We start from the raw sequence: 21124 nt of genomic DNA, 5'->3' as shown, positions 1-21124 counted from the left end.
TGTTCTTTCACAATTCACCATATATTATTTATCCTCTGACCTGAGCAAAACCTCACCTTTTGTTGATTCCAGGTCCAAACCTTGAGTGGGTGAGGGCCGGACTTGCAGACTTAATAATAGAATGCACCTGGAGGCCCACTTGGCATTTCTGCTTGATTTTACTTCTCTGAGCCAGATTCTTCCTTCCAGTGGGGGCAGGTGTTACTTCAGCAACATTTAGAGACTGGACTTCCTCAGGTTCCAATTCACGGCCCTCTCTAGAGCTACGTGTCAAATGTTGGAGATGTGTGTTCCTCGAAAAGTATTTCCCCATTCTGGCCAGGAAGACTGTAGGCATTGAATCAATGTTGCATGGATGACTTCCAAATTCAGTGTAGTTACAATGCTGAGGAGTGTTTAGTTTGGAGATAGTAGTTAGAAGAGAAATTCTAGAAATTCCTGGCTGTGATTGATACTCAGAAATTAAACTTTCTGAGGGGTTTAAAAATGTTTTAATATTATGCAGTTCTAGGTTATAGCACATGTATTGTCCTGATACATCAAAGTTTAGAATGGGAAGATGGTTTTAATTCAACTTATCCCCTTCCAACAACATCCATAACCAGCATATTAACCTTGTGTCAATCGGCTGTGGGAATCAGCAATAATCTCCTGGTTTTTCTCTGCCTCTCTAGCACTTTTCAAATCTTGCCTGATATGTCCCTTTCAGCTGTACTTTCTCACTGAATTGGCTATAATAAGCTCTTCCCTTGATTCATTTTTTTCCCTTTGGCCTCAGGCATGGCGCCAGCTCTGAAAGCCTGAGGCATGGGCCTATAGATGGTTGGTTTGACAACTATATGCTACACATCGTGTCAGAGGAAGATTCTCTAACAAATAATTGTTCCTCTTTCCTTGCTAATATCTTAGTTTCTCTCTCCTTAAAAACCCTATGACCCGTTTGTTGATCTGTATGGGATCTTCCAACCTTCTGAAGTGTTTAGAAATAGGATACAGAAAGATATACAAACTGAAGAAAGTGGCATAGGAGTGTAGATGCAGTCTTTGCATTTAATTTATTTATATGGCAGGGCAAATTTTATATCTGGCTGCATTGATGAGACTGGCCTGTCTTCAAGCTGATGCCAGCTGGTGGGCTGATCCATTGTGCTTAACAAGAACCCAGGCCGACTGAGCTTAGCTGACTCTCATTCTGGGAAGTCATAATTACCCACAGAACTTAAACACTTCCTCCTACTTAGTGAGACTCTGGAGGGAGAGGAACTGTAACTGAGTAAGGCATCGAACAGCCTCTCGGTCGGGCCATCCCAGGAAAGGGGCTGTGCAAACACAGAATGATAGAATGCCGGTGAGCCAGGGCTCTGAAGCAGAGTCACGAAGATTCGCATAAATGGAAGTAGGGAAGGCATCAAAACCAAAGTTGGCCTATTTCATCGAAGGCTTTAAAGACACGGATGCATTCACTAAACTAAGTTTAATTAACTAAACCATCTGTGTGTAGCAGGGTGTTTTGTTTGTTCCATTTTCATCCTTTTGAGATAATGTTGGAGGGTATTTAGTGACCTGACGAACTGGATTCCTGGGCATGTTGTGTCCTCATAGAGAAAATGCCAGTCTTCTCAAAATGCAAAAGTGGGATTTGATGCTATCTTGAGAAACTCCTAAATTGTCTTAAATCCCACGCTAAGCAATTTGTGAAGAGCTTGACGTTTTTATTTAAAAAGAGTAGAGGCTGAGACCTGTGTCTGACTCGTTTTTAAAATCAGGAAATGAATGAAAGAATAAATCACTCCATGAATGATTGGAAACCAAAGACAGTAAATTTATACCTTCATAGTGGTGCTGCCACTTTGATTTTTCCTCAGCCTTCACCCAAAGTCCCTTCATATTTACTTGGCATATTCTCACAATTTTGTTTCATATATCTTTCTCCTACAACAGACCCATGGGCGTTCATCTTGGTCTCTTTGTTTGTATATGTTAACAGAAGAAAAAAAGAAAAAATTTTCTCCTTCAAGATATTCCTGAGTTTTAATTTAACTTTTCCTGATTTCACTGAGGATCCTTCCTCCTGATACCACTACCGCTGAGTCTTTTTGAATGAATTAAGTGATGCAGATGAAAGCAAAATCAATTCCAATGGAACTCTCAGAAAAATGAGAGTTTAATGTAATTAATGAAGTGAAATAGGAAACACATTCATGGGCTTTCTTCAATATCTCTTTATCTGTTGGTGCTATAGAATGTAAATTGTCTTTGTGTTTCAGTGGGGCTCTTGAATTACATCCAGTGGATTTGAAACATATTTTTGTGTACTGTTGGTAACACTTTATTCAAGTTAGTACCCACACATTTTATTCTATGGTTTATCATATTTATATTTATTTAATAAGGATGTGGTTATCTAAAAAAAAAAAAAAAAGAATGTGGTCATCTGATTGATTAACACCCCACTTGGTAAGATTTTATTTTTACAATGTAAAATCACTAACAAGTTAGAACCCAAGTTCTAGTTCTGATTCTCCACTTCTAGAATTAAATTAGTGGTGTTTAATTAAGCCTAAAGGAAGGCCTAATCCCTGAATGTCAGTTTCCTCAGTGAGAAATAGGGCTAAATACTTTCTATCATCTTTCTATCTTAAAACACTGAAATTCCCCATGGAGCACTATCAAATTATAAACTCATGTGGTAGCACTTAGCTTCAAATTAATATGAAATAAAAATAATTTTGCCTTTCTTTTAGTTATTAATTTACATTTTTAGTACTTTGAAGAGAATCCCCTTACATATTTTGAATTAGTGAAATTATAGTAGAATATCATAATATAGGAAAAATATGCTGATGAAGTCTTAAATTATAGGGGTTCTGTACCTTTTAGGAAAGTAATAACATTTTCCTAGCCCAAATATAGAACATGTATCATGATAAGTTAGAATGTATCTGTAGATACTAACGACAAACTATTTAACATTGAAAATATCCTGGAAATCTAGAACACATGGTTATCACATTTCTAAGGCAGTTACCTGGGTAGATAATCAACATGTCTGAATACATTATATTTAAATATGTGAATAAAACTCAAAGTTCACATGATAGAGTCACCAGTTGACTAAGCCTCTTATTTGATTTTAAAAGTATATGACAAAATAATAATAAATAAATAAATAAATAAATAATAAATAAATAAGGCAAGTTTTAAATATTAGTCCATATTCAGATTTTGACAAAAAATAATTATCTTCAGTCCTGACAATCAAATGTTTAAACTCTTAAATCTATTGTAGTTTAGGTTACTTTCACTCATTTTCAGATTTTTAACATTTTTTAAACATTTTTATTGTTTTTCAGTATTCCACAGAGGCAACCCCTTAGATCTTCAATATACCTTAATTCCACCAGAGAAAATGCAGGTTTATTTGAATTTCTAGGACACATGTTCCCTGGGATTCCAATACAAGCTTTTTGTTTTTGTGGTTGTTGTTGTTATTGTTCTTTTGTTTATTTTTGCTTTTAATAGCAGTTTGGAGAATAAAAATAATCAATATAGAGAATTAGGAAACTGGAAACCTTTGGGAAAGATTTGCAAGGAAGAAGTAGGGCAGGTACTTATTATACATCCCAATAGATTTTTTCCTGGTTACCTTGAATCATTCTTCACACTCCGTTCAGGGCTTCTTCCTTTCTGAAGACTTCTGTAAATTCTCAGTGAAGCAAACTGCCCTTGCTTCAACCTCCTGTCAGATCTTGGGTGCTTTCTATCTGATCAGGAAAATTAGTACAGAGCTATTTGCCTGCTTCCTATGAACAACTTGAGCAGAGGATGCCTTGAGCAGAAAGGGATTTAATAATTTATTACAATGTGGCAAAATAATCTATGAGATGAGAGTAGTATTTTAGAACTTCAAAGGGCAGGGTCTTGAATAAAATGGTTACTAACCCAATGTTGGTGTTTATACCTTCACATCCCAAGCATATTAATTAAAAATGAAAAGGAAGCAAACTTCTCTTATAGAAATAGGTTAGGTGCAAAGTAAGAAACAGAGAGGCCAATAAGGAATCAGAGAATCTTGCAAAAAATCCTTCCAAGGTGATAATGAAAAATTCTTATTATTTAATTCAGGTAATTAATATGTGCTTAGAATGGGATCTGCATGATACAAAGTAACAAATCTGATTAATGTTAACTCAGGAGCTAAAGATTTTTCTACAATTTCTCACAACTTCTAGATAGTATTAAAAATGTTTCTGTTGGAGCTAAGGCCTCCTATGATTTGGTCCCTTTACTTTTTCAGCTTTTACCAACTGCCAGTCCCAGGGCCTGCTCCTTACTCCAACAATGCAGAAATTCACAGTAGCCATGCCATTTTTCACTCATTTATCAAGCTCCCATTGTCTCACTAGTATTTGCATTTCTAGTGCTTAGCAAATTTCTTGACACACACTCAGTATTCAGTAAATGTTCAATGAATAAGTGTTCTAAGACAATGGGTGATGTTGGACGAGTGAAAGAGACAGAATTTGCTCCAGTATCACTGGAGGAAACCAATTCCCATGCTGGGAGCCTCTGGCCAGTTCAGGAAGACAGGCAGTAATCAATGCAAGGTGAATGGAAAAGAAAGAGATGAGGAAAGGGACTTCGATATGCTCAGATTACACTGACCTAACATGGTCAGGAAGGCTTCCTGAAGAACAGAGGCTTGAAGAAAATCCTTAAGAGTAAGTGGTTTGTAAGTAAACTGGATTGTGAAGGCGTCTGGGCAAAGTACGATGAGATAGATGGGAGGTGGGGTGGGGAATAGAGAAACAGAGAAAGAGAATAACAAAAGAGAGAGAAAGAGAGAGATAGAACAAAAATCACCAGCACTTGATTATGGTGTGAGAGTCTTTATGAAAAAATTCACAGCGTAGGAAGAGACCTTCCATCCCACAGCTGGTTTTGGAAGCTGAAGGATTACTGATACCTGTGAGAAAAGATGCATGTAGGAAGGGATAAACATGTGACACATTCCCAATCTAATACAAAAGCTAAGTTTAACATAAAAACAAACAAAACCAAATTCACTATGACAGTGTTTCTCAAACTTAAGAATCCTATCCTATTTCCCTTGAGGGCTGTTAAAACACAGACTATTGGGCCTGTCCCTCTCACAACGCCCCCCCACACACACACACACATACACGTGTGCAAGTTTCTGATCTGGGGTGGAGACTGAGAACATGCATTTCTAACAGATTCTCAGGAGATGCTGATGCTGGGAACGTATTTCAGGATCCATTGCATTGGATTCATCTGCACACAGATTTTAAAGATTCCATTGGTGAGACAGAGGAACTAGGGAACCACAGTGGGCAACAGTCACTATGTCAGAGAACCAGCAGATGGACAGAAGGCTGAGATGACAATGTTCCTGCAGGTTTTAAGACAAATTTCAGGCAATTTAGTTATGAGCAGATGTCAGTTTTATTACAAACCTGCTACATGGGCGGCTGTTCTACCACCAGTAGGGAAGGGAGGCCTCTCCAAGGTCAAAGATGTATCTCTTGATAAGAGACATTATAGAAAACAAAAGCAGTTAGTAGACAGTTTTTTTTGTAGAATATATACAAAAAGAAAATAAAGTTTGTTTAGAATCTTTAGATTCTTGACTGACCATGAGTGGATGAGTAGCTTCTCAGAAAAAGTCTTGATCTGATTAAAATCCATCATAAAAATGTAGATGCTTTTTATCAGAAATGATATTTTTTTCCCGTATGGAGGTTATAAGTCACAACATACAAAAATTCTCTACCTCAGTCAGATGGAATTTTTTTTAATAAGACACATCTGGCACTGAGGTTATGGGGGCTGATGAATGAATGAATGAGTTATGTGTGTAAACAAGAGGAAACCAGAATTCATAATTTATTTTTTAGTTTCAGAAATTATTTGACATATTTTCCCCCAAAGGCTATTTAAATGTTGAGTTATTATGAAAAGGTTGACTTTCTTATCCTGGATTTGGGAACTGGAACGTCTCTCTAGGCAGTCTTGTAGGCACTGGGATTAAAAAGTTATTTAGCATTTTGATTTGTTAGAAAGATAACAGGGTGAAATTTCCAAGTGCAAAAATGACATTAAATTGTTCTATGAAGTTACCAGGGGTAGCTTACCTAGAGAGCTGCGCGTGACTTGTAGATTGCTTCCTGTGCGCAGGTGAAGTGTAAGGAAATGAATTCAGGGAACGGATGGTTGGCACACAGTTATTATTTTAGACACAGGAAGATGGTCTAAGGGTTTTTACAGACCATTGTCCAGAGGCAGTGTGAGACCCCTGCTGGAAAGTCAGCAAAATGTAGGTAGTTATAGGGAAAACATTAGAACAGAAAATATTTCTCTACTAAGCTACTCAACAAATATCAAGTCTGGCATTCCTTGTCTCCAATCCTTATATCAGCATGCTTCAAAAAATACCAAAAAATGTATAAAACAGTCAAAACAAAGCAAGTCACACCACTAAACATTTATTAATTGCCCAATATGAGTAAAGGTCTTTCAGCATTGGAAGATAAAGCCACTCTCCATGGCTTTGTACGAGTCACAAAGAGGGTTCACTGAAGTGGCTTGTTTGAACCATTTAGCCCCCGTGAATACAGTTATCCTCATAAACCATAAGTTTCAAGTGAAGAAGTAAAAGGGAGTTACTTCTCTGGGGTTCTATCAGAGGTTATATTTTAACTATCTGAATTCTGTCTTAGAAGAGACATTATTACTCTAAACAAATAGAAGCTACAAGTGGAGATTTTTTAAGAGGTAGAACCGTAAAGCAGAGGCTGAAAACTTTCTAAAAAGGGGCAAATAGTAAATATTTGAGGCTTCGTGAGACATGTGGGACATACAGTCTCTGTTACAACTACTCAACACTCTGCACTGTGAAAACAAATGAGCTCAGTAGGATTCCAATAAGATTTTATTTACAAAATCAGGCTGTGGGCGGATCTGGTCTACAGGCCATAGTTTACTGACCCTTACTGCATGGCTGGCATTGAGTGCCATGCCTACTTTACTTAGCATGTAGGGAACATTTGTATCTCACTAGCCCCCAAAAGAGACTACCCCTGAAAAAATGAATTTATGATTGCAAAATTCTTATTGAGGGAAATAGGAGACATTTGAAGCACCCCTCTAAACTGTGTTCTTCTCTCTTCAAAAGATGATGGGTCTTAATTGTGTTTGCATCCAGATACTTAGTGACTCCAAGGCACAAGTGCTTTATTCTCCTTAGAATGTCCTCATGCTGCCTTTTGTCTCCAAATAGCACATTAAATTGTGCAGCTGAGCTATAGACTTTCTTCTAAACCCTAATCTTGGCTGGCACAAATTCTGGCCTTTTGTATTTCTATTTGCCCTTTCAGAGCAGCTCCTTCATTTATCTCCTAAGCAGATGTTGCCGTCAAGTACCTTATGACTAGCTCCGAAGATTGGCATATGGCTCCATCTAACCCACTGTCACCTTGTGTGAGAATTTGTAGCCGGTGAAGCTAGAGTCAGGCACTCTCTGGCAGGCAGCTAGGGCCTTGGGGATTCAGCACCACTGCTCCTATAATGTGGTGAAGCTCCGGGGGAGAGGACGAAAGACAGCCAAGACATGCCTGCCAATTCTTGGATTTCATGGGTTCCCCCCTGGGAGCACTCTTGTGTCCTTTCCTGCTTCTAACTTGAATTGACTGAGAAAAGAGAGGAAGGACCGTTGAACAGAGGCACTCACATTCACCTTCTAATTTTTGTTCCATAGGAAACGGGCCACTCACAGTGTTGGCAAGAGGAAGGGCAGCCAGAAGGACCTCAGGCCTCCTGATCTTTGGATACATCATGAAGAAATGGAGATGAAAAATATTGAGAAGCCATCGGGTACTGACCCTACAGGAAGGGACTCTCCCATCCAAAGTTGCCAAGACCTCACACCAGTCAGCCACAGCCAGTCAGAAACTCAATTGGGGAGCAAAAGCACCTCTCATTCAGGTAACTCTCTCCTCTTGGGCATCAGGGCAACCCCCCCGCCCCCAATTCTGAATTCCAAAAAAGATGTCCCCACTCCCTCTCTGATGGAGGCATCCTTCCTTTCAATCTGCCGGTCTCTTATCAGCAGTTAAAATAATCTGATGTAAATTTGGTTGAGTAACTAGTTTCTTTTCCATCATCCTATTACCTGCCTTTTATCATTGAAATGCTTTTTAAAACTTGTAGGAGGTAACAGGTGGTACGCTTGGGAAATACTGAAATGTAAAAGCCAAATTAATTTATTGCTTTTTGTTAAATCTTGAATGAAAGTTTTATCAAATGCTATTTGAAACTATTTGTACATTTTTTAATTCCTGTGTCTATGGATAATTGTAAGTTGATTTTTAAATTCACTCTGTTTCTTGCGTTAAACAAAATCACATTAGGGACACGTGACTTATGAAAATATTGACTCTTCTGTTACTTTGGCCTTGATTGCTGTGAACATCAACTTTTATCCCCATGCAATCACATTATATGATCACTAGCCTAGTTTGGTGGAGTCTATGTGCAGGCTCTGTTGATACGCAAAGTGATCAGAAGCAGAAAGCCTACCATTTGATGAATAGTTGCAGAACAAGCCATGTCCAGGAATAACTAAGAAATCTAGAAAGTGCCTGTAAGATATTCCACTTTCTGTTGGTCCTCGAATTTTAAAAATGCTTATGGGAAGCCAAACAATGAACCAAGTATTCTCATCAACACACACACATACCCCTCTTGGTCTACTCATAATGTGTTTGCAGGATGAGTAGCTGTTGTTTTTAAACCGAATTAAAATATTTTAGTTATTTGAATGTGTAACTGGTTTACTAGACTTTCTCAGCTTCCAGTTGTTTAAATAAGGAGCTCACTTTTTAATCGCGAGTTGAGTATTTTTTTCCAGCTCTTAAATAATATCTCAAACAGATTCCCTAACCTTTCCATCATTTTCAGTAGTTAAACTACATTCTAGTCCTATTAAGAACTGCACTCTGAAGCTAAAGTTTCTCCTTCCCTTACAGCCAGCTGGACTTTGGGCTCTGAGGACTGGGATCTTAATCTGTTGTTTAAGGCCTCCAGGACCCTGGAAGGAAATGGAGCGGTGGGTGTGGGGCAGAAGGAGGGAGCACAGTCTGTTTCAGAAACTCCTTTACTTATTCTTCCTACCCACCTGTTCTTCCTGTCTGTGTAGGAGGACAGGGAGGGGGGATGAAGAGGTGAGAGGCAGGGAGGGAGGAGAGAAAGGAGAGTTGGAAGTTTGACGCTGGTTTTTGGGCAGATGGGCTGTCCTCCTGTGACATCCAAATTCTGGGTCCCTTGTGAAGCACAAGTATGAGTTCTTTTTGAGACCCTGTGGGATTTTCTTCCACTGGCCCATAACGTGAGGTAAGGTATCAAGTCTGGGTTTACCCCCCTCCTACCAGGCACAGCTCTGCCAACCTCACTCTCCTCGGACGGGCCAGCTACAGTTGAGTGAATTCCAGGGAAAGGACTCAAGCTTGAGCGACTTTCCCAGGGACCTCTTGACCCCAGACCGAATGATGAGAGAGATTGTACTCCAGTCCTGGGCCCTCTTTCAATTTTGCTCTTCTTAAATAACCTCTTCCTCTGTTTAAATAGACACAGAGTAGACCAGCAAGCCTGCTGCCTGAGCGAACTAATACCTAGAGAATGAATGGAAGGCAGATCTTTTTTGCAGGAGCCTCCACACTCTACAGATGTTTATTCTGACAGTTTGGATTCCTAGGGGGCATCAAGAGGACAGCACACCTCCGCCTCCCACTGCAGAGGATAGAATTACCTCTCAGCCCTTAAAGATTTTACCAATTATTTCTAGGATTTCTCGTTCCTTACATTTCCCTTTATCTTTTACACACTGAAATGACATTTGGGGGCAGCCAGAGTACTTGAGATCATTTAATAAGTCCTGGGAGAAGCTTAACTCCAAACAATGGCTGTTTTCCTTAGAATAAGAGGATACTTGTGCTTATTTGTTTTTAATTTAAAGACCTACTTGTCAACTCTATAGTAGAAGAAAAGTAGTACTCAAAATCCTGCTAGTTATATTTTACATTATATCTAGTGTTCTCTGCAGTCTCCTGGCAGGTAAAAGAACAAAACTTCATGTCAATGAATAGTATACTCTTAAATGTTCTGGTCTACTAGGAACCTTTTAAAATATTTTTACATTTGAGGTAGACTTTCTCCTTTTGTGGATTATTTTAGGTCAATCCTAGGAGGCTTATTCCCCTCCTCTCTTTTGTAAAGTCTTCTTAAATATTCAACTTCCCACAAAGACTTTGTGGCAGCAACTGGAGTCATAGCTTTCTGGAAAATACTATTTATTTTTATACTTAGAGGAGATTCAAAGTTTTTTGTGCCATAGTGGTATAATTTGCACAGTTTTATTGTCCTACATGGTTCTGTGTAGTTTTTTGGAGGATGTGTGAACAGTTTCAGATGTAGACAGCTCTCATCGTCTTAGCAACATAGAACTTTCCCCCAGCATTATTTTTTTTAATTTTGAATTCTATTACCTACTATTTCAATTTTAAAAATACATGTGTGTAATCTTAAAAGACACAGAATAGTACAAAAAGTTGCGAAAATAACACCCAAAGGAATCAAAAGTATGTTTGCCTTTTCACCATCCCCAAATTCCATATCCCTTTCTTCAAAGGAAGGCAATGTTAAGAATTCTGTCTGTAACCTTTCTATACAGATATATATGCATGCACTTTTATGCAGATATATAAACACACATATACATATATAATATACAGATATATGACACATATATACAGATATATATATTTACATTTATATATTTATGTGCACACACAGAAATGTGCATATACACAATATGCTTTCATATGCATACTACACAAATGAGCACATAGGATGCTATTCAGAACTTAAGTTTGTTGTTCTCAACATATATTTTATTAACATTTAAATCTATACATATAATTCTTTCTTCTTATTATTATTTTTAAAGATTTTATTTATTTATCATGAGAGACACAGAGAGAAAGGCAGAGACACAGGCAGAGGGAGAGGCAGGCTCCATGCAGGGAGCCTGATGCAGGACTCGATCCCAGGACTTCAGGATCATGCCCTGGGCTAAAGGCAGCACTAAACCACTGAGCTGCCCAGGCTGCCCCCTTTCTTATTATTTTTAAAGATTCTGTAGTATGGTGTTTTATGGAATCATAATAAATGTATAATAAATATGCCTGGCCTTACTTTAGAAAAATATAGTTTATCCCTTGTGTTTTTATAATAAGATGCAATGCCCTTGGGCCTTAAGTACTAGTTGCATAAATTGTGGTAAATTCATACAATTGGATATTTATGGAACTGTTAAAAATGCTAAAAGTGAGGCACCCGGGTATCTCAGTTAGTAGAGCATGTGACTCTTGATCTCAGGGTCATGAGTTCAAGCCCCACATTCAGCATACAGTATACTTAAAAAAAATAAAATAAATAAAATAGAATAGGTGCTGCTTGTGAGTATAGAAGTATGACTGTTTTTAAATAAAGAAATGAAAATTATAAAACTGACTTGACAGAGAAATATGTTCATATTATTTGCCCAAGAAGGTAACAAAAGAGTATGTGTGGGAAAATGTCACTTTAGTACAAAATATGTATGTTAATATATACCTTCTCACTTTTACATATTACACATAGACAAACTTTGCCAAAGAACAAAATATAAATAATGGTTCTTTCTGAATAACCAGGTATGGTAAGTTTTATCATATTAGAGTTTTTGCAATGAGACTATATTGATTGGGTAATAAAAAATAGATATAATTATTTAAAATATCAATAAAGTGAAAGAGGCATCGGCATGCCTAGCTAGAAAGTATGTCAAGTATTGCATCAATGAAGACGTGTCTCTCAGGAGTATTGTTCTTCTCCTAGGTCAAGACACTGAAGAAGCAGGGAGTTCCATGTCCACTCTGGAAAGGTCACTGGCTGCACGTAGAGCCACTCGGGCCAAGCTTATGATTCCTATGGATGCCCAGTCCAACAATCCTGGTGGGTAAAGATTGGTACCACAGTGAAGACATGAAATGTTTTCTGTTTTCATCTTTTCTGTATCAAATTAGCAAAAATATTTAGAGTTTTCTCTGTACTTTCTGGGTAACTGAACAAAATGAAAAATCGCTAAAACTATATCATTTATAGTTGAAGTCAGATTTGTACTTATTGTATTTGTTGTATGCAGTCCAGTGGACTGTCTGTTGCAAGACAGATGGCTACATAGTTAAGGAATCATAAAAAATATGAATTGAAGAGCTGAAACTTCTGTCACTCTTATTGGTCTCAGTCTAATGATCACATCTTCATAGCTTTCTTATGTGTGCTTTTTTAATAGGTCCAATTTCCAGATTTAAATAATCTAGTACCCTTGAAGCAAGTGTTAACAGATATCCACTTACTACCCTCTTCTTGTCAAAGGTTGCTGTCATATTCCCACATTAACTGAAGATATTAGCACACCTGGGGTCACTTCCTTTCCAATTACCTCTATGATTAATCTTGGCAATTATAATATCCATGCAGGTAATTCATCCAGTGCCCTAGACTGTTTAGTTCCTTTATGGTACCTGCAATGATATTGGCTCCTTCCCACCTCAATTCATCAATTCACACTGTGTCACCCACTAAAGCAATCACTGTAACCCCTCAAACCTCAGTTTCTATTATCCCTTTTTCTATGACTTTGTTTCTTTCCTGCTCACCTATTTTATTGCCTTCTTGCTAACAATTCGTCAATCCCACCAAGACCTCCAATCCATTAACTCTGCTGCCTTCCCACTGTCCCTCATTTGCCTCGTGTCCTCCAAACTCAACTGAGAATTCAGAGTCATTTATCATCTCAGTCCCTTGCAAACACTCTCATCTCCCCTGGTCTTCCTTTCCCATTGTATGAAATAAGGAAGAAAGAAAGAAGAAAGGAAGGAAGGAAGGAAGGAAGGAAGGAAGGAAGGAAGGAAGGAAGGAAGAAAGAAAGAAGAAAGAAAGAAAGAAAGAAAGAAGAAAGAAAGAAAGAAAGAAAGAAAGAAAGAAAGAAAGAAAGAAAGAGAAAACCTCAACCCTGATTATATTAGCTCCACTACCAGTTCTTACCATGTACCCTAACAGCTGGTTTTATCTGGAAAAAAACACATGACTTGCTTGGTGAGCCTTAATGACCACAAATCCAAGGCAAACAAGCAGCCATGTTTCTGGAAATGCTACTCATTTCTCTAGTTATTCACTGTTTCAGTTTTTTAAATGAATGTCTTATATCTATTATATTACCAAGAAGAGAGAAACACTGAGAAACGGCATCCTTACACTTCCATCAAATCTATTTGATGTGTTTGTGCTTCTATCTGAAGCCAGCTCTTTCCTCTGTTGTCATCCTTTCTCATCCACTTGGGGACCCTCGTACTTATCCCTTCCCTGGCCTGCATCATCCATTTTCTCTCTTCATGGATACTCCAATGGGCATACAAGCATTCTATCACAACCCTTGTTTCCAAACACCCTCATTGGACCACTTTCCCCTCCAACTAAAGCTTATCCCTCTCCCTTCCTGAAAAGCTCTTTTAAAATGTGTTATACCCACTTTTTCCTTTTTGTAATCTTTGTAATCTTCCTTATTAGTTTGAATGATATTTCAGTTTCGCTCCACTGAAACCACAGTTGTAAGGTGATCGAAAATCTCCACATTGCCAAAATAAGTCATCAATTTTCAGATGCTTAGCAAAATTTGGCATAGCTTCTCACTTTTTTTTTTTTTTTTAAGTAAAACACTTTCTTCACTTGATTTACGGCAAACTGGATGTTCCTGGTTTTCATCCTATCCTACTGGCTGCTCTTTCTCAATACCTTTTACTTATTCCTCCTCTTCCTCCCAATCTCTGAGTCAGAGAGTGCCCCAAAGGCTCAGTCTTCAAGCTTTTCTCTTCTGCCTACCTTGCTGTTTTGATGATGTCATTTGGTTCCGATGAACTTAATGCCATCTAATTTTTTTTAATTTTTTCATCTAAATGTTGATAAATCTCAAATTTTATCTCTAACTTAATTTCTTCTCAGAATCCATATCAACATTAATATCAACCATTGACTCCATTTCTCCATATGGCTGTGTAAGAGACAAGTCAGCTATGTTCAGAATGGAAATCCTGCTTCTCATTTCCCTTTCCCCACCTCCAAACTTGACCCTCCTACTATTTTCCCCATTTCAATAAGTGGTACCACAGTTCATCCACTCTTTTCAAAACTCTAGTTTCATGATCTTTTATTCAAATTTCATTACATCCCAAATTTAGTCTTTCATCAATCCTATACTTCTTGCTAATAATACCTGTTGAAAATCCAGCCACTCCTTCCCATCTCTACCGCTCTGTCCTAAGCTATGGCCACCACCAGCTGTTTCAGATTATAAACTATAGCTCTAAGCTTGTAACTAGTCTCTTTTCTTTGGCTCTTTCCCCTATGGTAAGTTATCTACAGAGCAGCCTTTCAACGTGTGAATTAGATCATGTTACTCCTCTTGACTTCCCATCACATGTAGAATGAAATCTATGATTTTACCCTGTCCTACAAGGCCCCAAGTGATAAAGCCTCTGGGCATGTCCCTCACTCCATCTCCTGCAATTACTCTTATCCATGTCAGCCTGATAGCCTTCCTCTAATGTATGTGAATAACACACATTCAAAATCAAGGACTTTCACTTGCTGTTCCCTTTCCCTGGAATTTCTTTTCATAGATATTTACATGCCTTTTTCTTAATTTCATTCAAGTCTGTGTTCAGTGGCTACCATCACAGTTCTTCCATAACCATTGTCTAACACAGCACTTTTGGTCATTCTCTCCTCTATTCTGTTCCATTTTTCTTTATTAATGTGCATGGCCATCCTGCTTGCATCTCTGTGTTTATTTATTATGTTTCTCATATTGTAATTTCTATGAGAGTAGAGATTTTGCCTCTTTGATCATCTCATATCCTCAATGCTCAGAACAGAGCCTGATGCAATTGATAAGCTCCAATGGAGACAACTTAGGTGAATGAATTAATGGTTGCTTCTTCCTGCTTTACTGTATGTCACGTTCCCTCCATGTTCTAATACAGCTCTCAGTTTTACTCTACTAAGTATAAAAACTCTTATGGCATTTATGATGAATTCCAACTGTTCAACTCATGGGTTAGATACAATTAGTATTCCTATTTCACTAATAAGAGAACTGAGGCTTAGAGAGTTTAAATACCTAGGTTTTAGTCATCCCACAACTAAGTAGCAGAACCAAAATTTGGACTCAGAAAGTCTGGCTTCAGAGTTCTGAATCCCTAATCAACTCAGCTCCCTGCTGTGGTACTTTGTGAAGACACTGTCCTTCTCTCATTCTTTTTACTACACAGAGAGGCACTGTACCCTGAGCTGCCTCTCTTTTCCCCTTCAGCTACTTTCCTCTTGTAACAAAGTTATTTCTATCTGGACCTATCTAAGAGTTTTCTTCTTAAAAATCATTGTGTTTCATGTGTCAACTCTATTCAAATTTAAAAAAAAAATCATCTGGGCAGGCCGGGTTGCTCAGCAGTTTAGCGCCGCCTTCAGCCCATGGTGTGGTCCTAGAGTCCCGGGATCGAGTCCCACATCGGGCTCCCTGCATGGAGCCTGCTTCTTCCTCTGCCTGTGTCTCTGCCTCTCTCTCTCTCTCTCTCTCTCTGTCTCTCATGAATAAATAAATAAAATCTTTTTAAAAAATCATCTGTGGACCTTTGCATTCTATGTATAATTTCTTTATCCAATAAATCCCATTTATTGATATGATTTTTCTTCCAAAATATCTTTTCAATGCCTGGCCACCTTCCTATTCCCTAGAGTATATTTTAATTTTCTTCTTTATTACCTCACACCTGAACTGTCAAAACAGCTTCATAATGAGTCTTAGTCCCTTCTAGCATCTTCCATACTCCCATGCATCCTGCTTATCAGATGTCTTCCAAAGACAACTTAATACCGCATTTGTTCCATAAATTTGTCCAAAGGCTCCCCACTGTTTACCAAGAAAAAAACAACTAAAAACCACTGAGCATCTTACATCTGAGTCTACATTTCTAGTTTCCTATTCTTATGCCTAGGTGGATGGATGGATAGATAAATGAATAGATAGATAGATAGATAGATAGATAGATAGATAGATAGATAGATAGATGAGGTATAGAGATATATCCAAGACTCCTGCCAGGCTAGACTAATGCCATCCATAACTATACATTGCCCTTTCTTTGTTTTTCCCTCTGGACTTATCTCTCCTTTTGGAATCACTCAGTGGCTATCTCTGCCTAACAAAGTTGTATGCATCAATTTCAAAGTTACACTCTAATGAATTCTTTCTTTTCTGAATCTTGTATCCAGAAATGCTGGCTTCCTTTCTCATGTTTGAATAGCATTTCTCTCTACTACATTTGTGGCATTAATTACACATAGTACTACCTCATATGCTTAGGTATTCTAGACCAAGCCTTTCCTCTTCTAACAGGTTGTGAATTACTTCATGAAGGGGAGGGAATGTATCCAATTTATCTTCACATTCATACATTGTATAGCTCAATACTAGCACAAAATTGGTGCTTTCTAAATATCTGTTAAATGACTGAATGAATAAGTAAATGCATTATAAGAATGCCTTGTATTTGTAATATACCAGTGTGGGACTTCTTTAAAAAAATCAGTTATGGTTAAAATACCTTCTAATCAGATTTTATGGTATATTAAGGACAGTTAAAATTGTTTTCATTAACTAGGAAAAGAAATAATGAGCTTAGAAAGAAAGAAAAATGAAATCTAACAAATATGGAGAATTTCTGAATATTATCCATTTGCTAAATACTTTGCTAATTACTATTTCATTAAATCCTCATAATATTATTATGTGGTGAGATTATCTCGATCTTTACAGATAGCAAACAAAGACTCACACAGCTTACTGACTTGACTTACTCTTAGGACACACCTAGGCAACCTCTTAACTTCTATGATATACTGTTTTTCCAAGGATAAAGATGCCTTGCACGCCTTGTATTATTTATATCCTTTCTTTAAAAATATTTTTTCGACAGTAGCATCTCCAATCTACAAACATTAAGACTAAGGTTCTGAGAGTATTAACCCCAAACCCGTGCTCATCTATGGCCACACCAGCCTGAAGGTGCCTGACTCGTCCCAAACCTGTGCTTGATCTGGCGATCACTTTGTGCTGCCTTATGTTGTCACCTGGAGCTCTGAGTTGCTCTTTTTTATTGCCTAAAACAACAATCCTAACAATCCTTTGTAGTCAGTGTCTAACTCTACAGAAATGGGGACCCTCAGATGACCAGCAATTAATTTTGCTGTTATTTTAAAAATTATTATATGTTGCAGGTACATTATTTTAAACAGTTAAATATTTTTACATAAAGATGCTCTGACCCAGCAATCCCATCCTTATACCTATTTTGCTCTTGGCTATATACCCAGCAGAAATGTACAATACATCCAGTAAAAGACACATACAAGAATGCGTGTGGCAATAGTGCTCCTCATATCACATCTTCATTACATTGTAACATATTCACACGGTGGAAACCCATGCAGCAATGAAAATGTAGGAACTAAAATGCCACAAACGATAGGGAGGATCTCAGAGATAAAAGATTGTTAAGACAGAAACCTAACACATCTGTGTCATTCAACTTACGTAAAATTTAAAAGCAGGCAAAATAGTCTAGGGGGTTAGAATTCTGAATGAGGTTACTCTGGATGGGAGGCGATTAGTGGCCAGAAGAGACCATGGGGGCAAGTTCTGATAATGTCCTATTTCATGCCCTGGATGATGGTTACAAAGCATTCCACTGAGCACTTCTTCGAATATTCTAGTTTTCAATATGTGTGTTACACTTAAATAAAATTTCAATAAGAAATGAAGAGTTGATAGAAAATATATCTTTTGAATTAACTTTGTCATATTATATTCTTTGTCATCTCCAGGCTCCGTGTTGGTAAAACTATCTAAAGAAAGAAAATGACTTCAACATGTAATCAAAGTTGATTTTAAAATAAATTCTTAAGCTTTCTGATAAATAAAATAAGCTCTTTGCAACTGGCGTGATTGATATGCCTTAGATGGCTCTGCTGAGCAAATTGTAGACCTGTATCTTGGCAGAGCAATGATTTCATGTAGAATAGTAGATAGATTTTCCGATGGCCCCACTTGCAGTTATTTAGATTTATCAAGTCTTATCTATCGAGTTTTGTATAAACCACATCATAGCACCATGCTGATTTCTAGTCACGTGTATGAAGATGTTTGCTGTTCCACTTAAGAATCATTAGTTTTGTAAGACTACTTTTCCTCTCTTCCTTGACATTTCTCATCATGCTCTATAAAATGTAAATTAGCAGATCAAATATAGACTATCTGAAGTGCTTCTTCGTTCTTAAAATCCATGGGGAAATGTATTTAATTTCATTGGAGTGCAAAATCTGTTTATTTGTCTAAGATTTGTGAACTTATTGGTTGAAAACATTATGTGGCATATGTTGCTCCTCACCCCTGAACACATTTCACAGCTAAGTAAGCTAATGCTTTTGAGAAAACACCAACCCAGGGCACAGGCAAGAGAACCCAGGTATTTTGATTTTCCAATCCAGTGTGCTTTGTTGTAAAATGGAGGCAAAGGCTGACTATTTTTACAATGGCCAAAGAATTATACTACAAATGAAATTACTTACAAGAAATCAGAAGCATCAAGTATAACTTTCCTGAATTTGTATATAAGAGTCAGATGCTGGGTTTCCAGGAATCAGACACCAACACAGAGTTTTGAATACAGGCAATTTATTAGCAAATGCTTTCTGGAATAACACCTGTGAGGGTAAGGGATGCAGAGTTTGGAAGAGGGAGAGATCAAACTGGTGGTGCAGTCAAAGGCGGCTTCAGCTGACCCTATGGCTTGTTCTGGTGCTGGATCTTCCTTCAGAGTTATCCCCAAAAGAGGCTTGGTATAATCTTGGATGAGCAACTTCTTTGGCTGAGAGCAATTCCTGGAAAGATGTAGATTGACTTACATTTCTAGTTATTTTATTACTTGATGGAACATAAGTATCTGTTTGACCTTGGATCCTCTTTTCATTTTTAGCCTGTGTTTTCAACTGGAAAATGCAGGAGGAGAGGACAGGAATCAGAACTGGGAGGGATATAGATTGAAGCAGATGACTCTCAAGATCGCATTAGTTAGAAAATTCTGATAATTTAATGTACGAGAGTTCGTTAGCAGAATTCTCTTGAATTTCCTTTTTTTTTTTTCTGTTTCCCTGTACATGTTTGAGGGGCAGAGTGGGGACATAATATCAGCTTTTAAAGGAAAAAAGAAGTCTCAGAAAAGTAGCCCAAAGCATTTAGTAGAAAAAGTGATGCAAAGGAAATCATACAGTTTTGCTTTTGTGATAGCTTAGGAACTGCTTATGACCACTGGTTTGGGGGCTTTCTAGAACATTTCCTTTGAAAGTCAACTCTTTTTTTTCCCCCATTCCCACCACCTGCTTTAGTCACTTGATTGCAGAACTCAAACAGTGGGTTGGAGAAGATATTGAGAAGTGAAGTAAAGCTGCATAAGAAAAAGCAGATTTTATTTATTTATTTATTTATTTATTTATTCATTTATTTATTTAAGCAGATTTTAAAAACGAGAGTTCCGTTGGATTGAGGTGCTCTACTACCAGAAGGCCATCTTGTACCCAGATATGAGAATAAGTCTCACTTCTGAGACATTTGATTCTAAGTCAGAATCCTTGTGTGATGGGTGCTTGGGTGGCTCAGTAAGTTAAGTGTCTGCCTTTGGCTCAGGTCATGACCCCCGGGTCCTGGGATCAAGTGTCTCATCAGGCTTCCTGCTTGGTGGGGAGTCTGTTTCTGCCTCTGCTCCTCCCCTCTGCTCGTGCTCTCTCTCTGGCTTGCTCTGTCAAATAAATAAATAACATCTTTAAAAAAAAAAAAAAAAAAGAATCCTTGTGTGAACCTTGCATTCATGGTATAAGAAACCAGTATCCTAAGACTGGTCCCCAGCTTTACAGGTTCTAGAACTGGCCTTCATTCCATCCCCCTACAGCCCCTGTGAATGCCCACAGCTAACCAAGAGTGCTTTTTTTAGGAGTAATGAATGCAAACTGCTGTTCTAGTACCATCGTAAACACCAACACATACTAATTCCCAACTATTCAGAATTGCGGGGGGCAGTGGCAAAGAAAGAGAAAGTTAAAAGCTCATTTAAATTTGCATTAGAAATGATGTCATTGTCTAATATGTATGTGACTCCAAATAATAATTTGATCATTACATTATTGAGATCAGTTTTTGTTCTTTGAGTCTTGAATGGCATACTTCATTCCTCCTCTTACCGTGAGTTTCTGCAGGAGGCAGTATTTTTTATGTATCTCTTAGCTCCCACAGGGCTGTGTAAATGGCTTTGTATAAGAGTTGTTGATGAATGAGAATGAAAACCCAGAGGTTGTTTCCTGGTAGTTCCTTAAGCAAATGATTTGTTGATTGATTGGTAATTCTAGTGGATTATCAAAATCAGCAGGTCAATAGGATTATGCAGACAAGGTCAAGATATGGCTGTTAAGATCAAAATGGTACCTCTGGGGACCACACAATTGTGTTATTAGGGAGGATTTTGCAAGGCAAATATGGCTTCTCAGAGATACTGTAATAATCAAGAGTATTTCCGTTGAATTGGTAAAGGTAGAGAATTTTGGATGATGGATTACAAAAGGAACACAAACATAGCTTTTGGAAAGTTTTCCTAGAACAATATGAAAAATAAGAATCCTTTACTTTTTAAGATTTGTGTCACCTAATTCTTCTTTAATTCCTACTGTCTTAGAGATTTCTACAACAGGCTACACCATCTTTGATTCCAGGACCTTTCTCGTCTGAGTAAGGCTTTCGTCGGGCAGTCTGGGGTCACTTGTAAAAGACTAAGGCAGATGTTCTCTTAGTGTCTCGAGAAAGTCACTGTCTGAAGAAAAGGGAGCAGTGTGGTGCCTCAAG

General features: G+C 37.8%; 1 protein-coding gene across 1 annotated transcript in view; it reads left to right on the top strand.

The window, feature by feature from the left end:
* LOC129514498 (netrin receptor DCC) overlaps positions 1 to 21124 on the top strand; it is a gene marked incomplete at its 5' end in the record, with an annotated part of 702567 nt that overhangs the window by 634509 nt on the left and 46934 nt on the right. The window contains 2 exons of the mRNA XM_055333118.1: positions 7778 to 8004; positions 11956 to 12072. Coding sequence (XP_055189093.1) covers positions 7778 to 8004; positions 11956 to 12072 — 344 coding nt within the window. The remainder of the gene's footprint in view (positions 1 to 7777; positions 8005 to 11955; positions 12073 to 21124) is intronic.

Source organism: Nyctereutes procyonoides, unplaced genomic scaffold (assembly GCF_905146905.1).
Source record: "Nyctereutes procyonoides isolate TBG_1078 unplaced genomic scaffold, NYPRO_anot_genome, whole genome shotgun sequence".
NCBI classification, from domain to species: Eukaryota; Metazoa; Chordata; class Mammalia; order Carnivora; family Canidae; genus Nyctereutes; species Nyctereutes procyonoides.
This window is presented reverse-complemented; position numbering and strand designations above follow the sequence as displayed.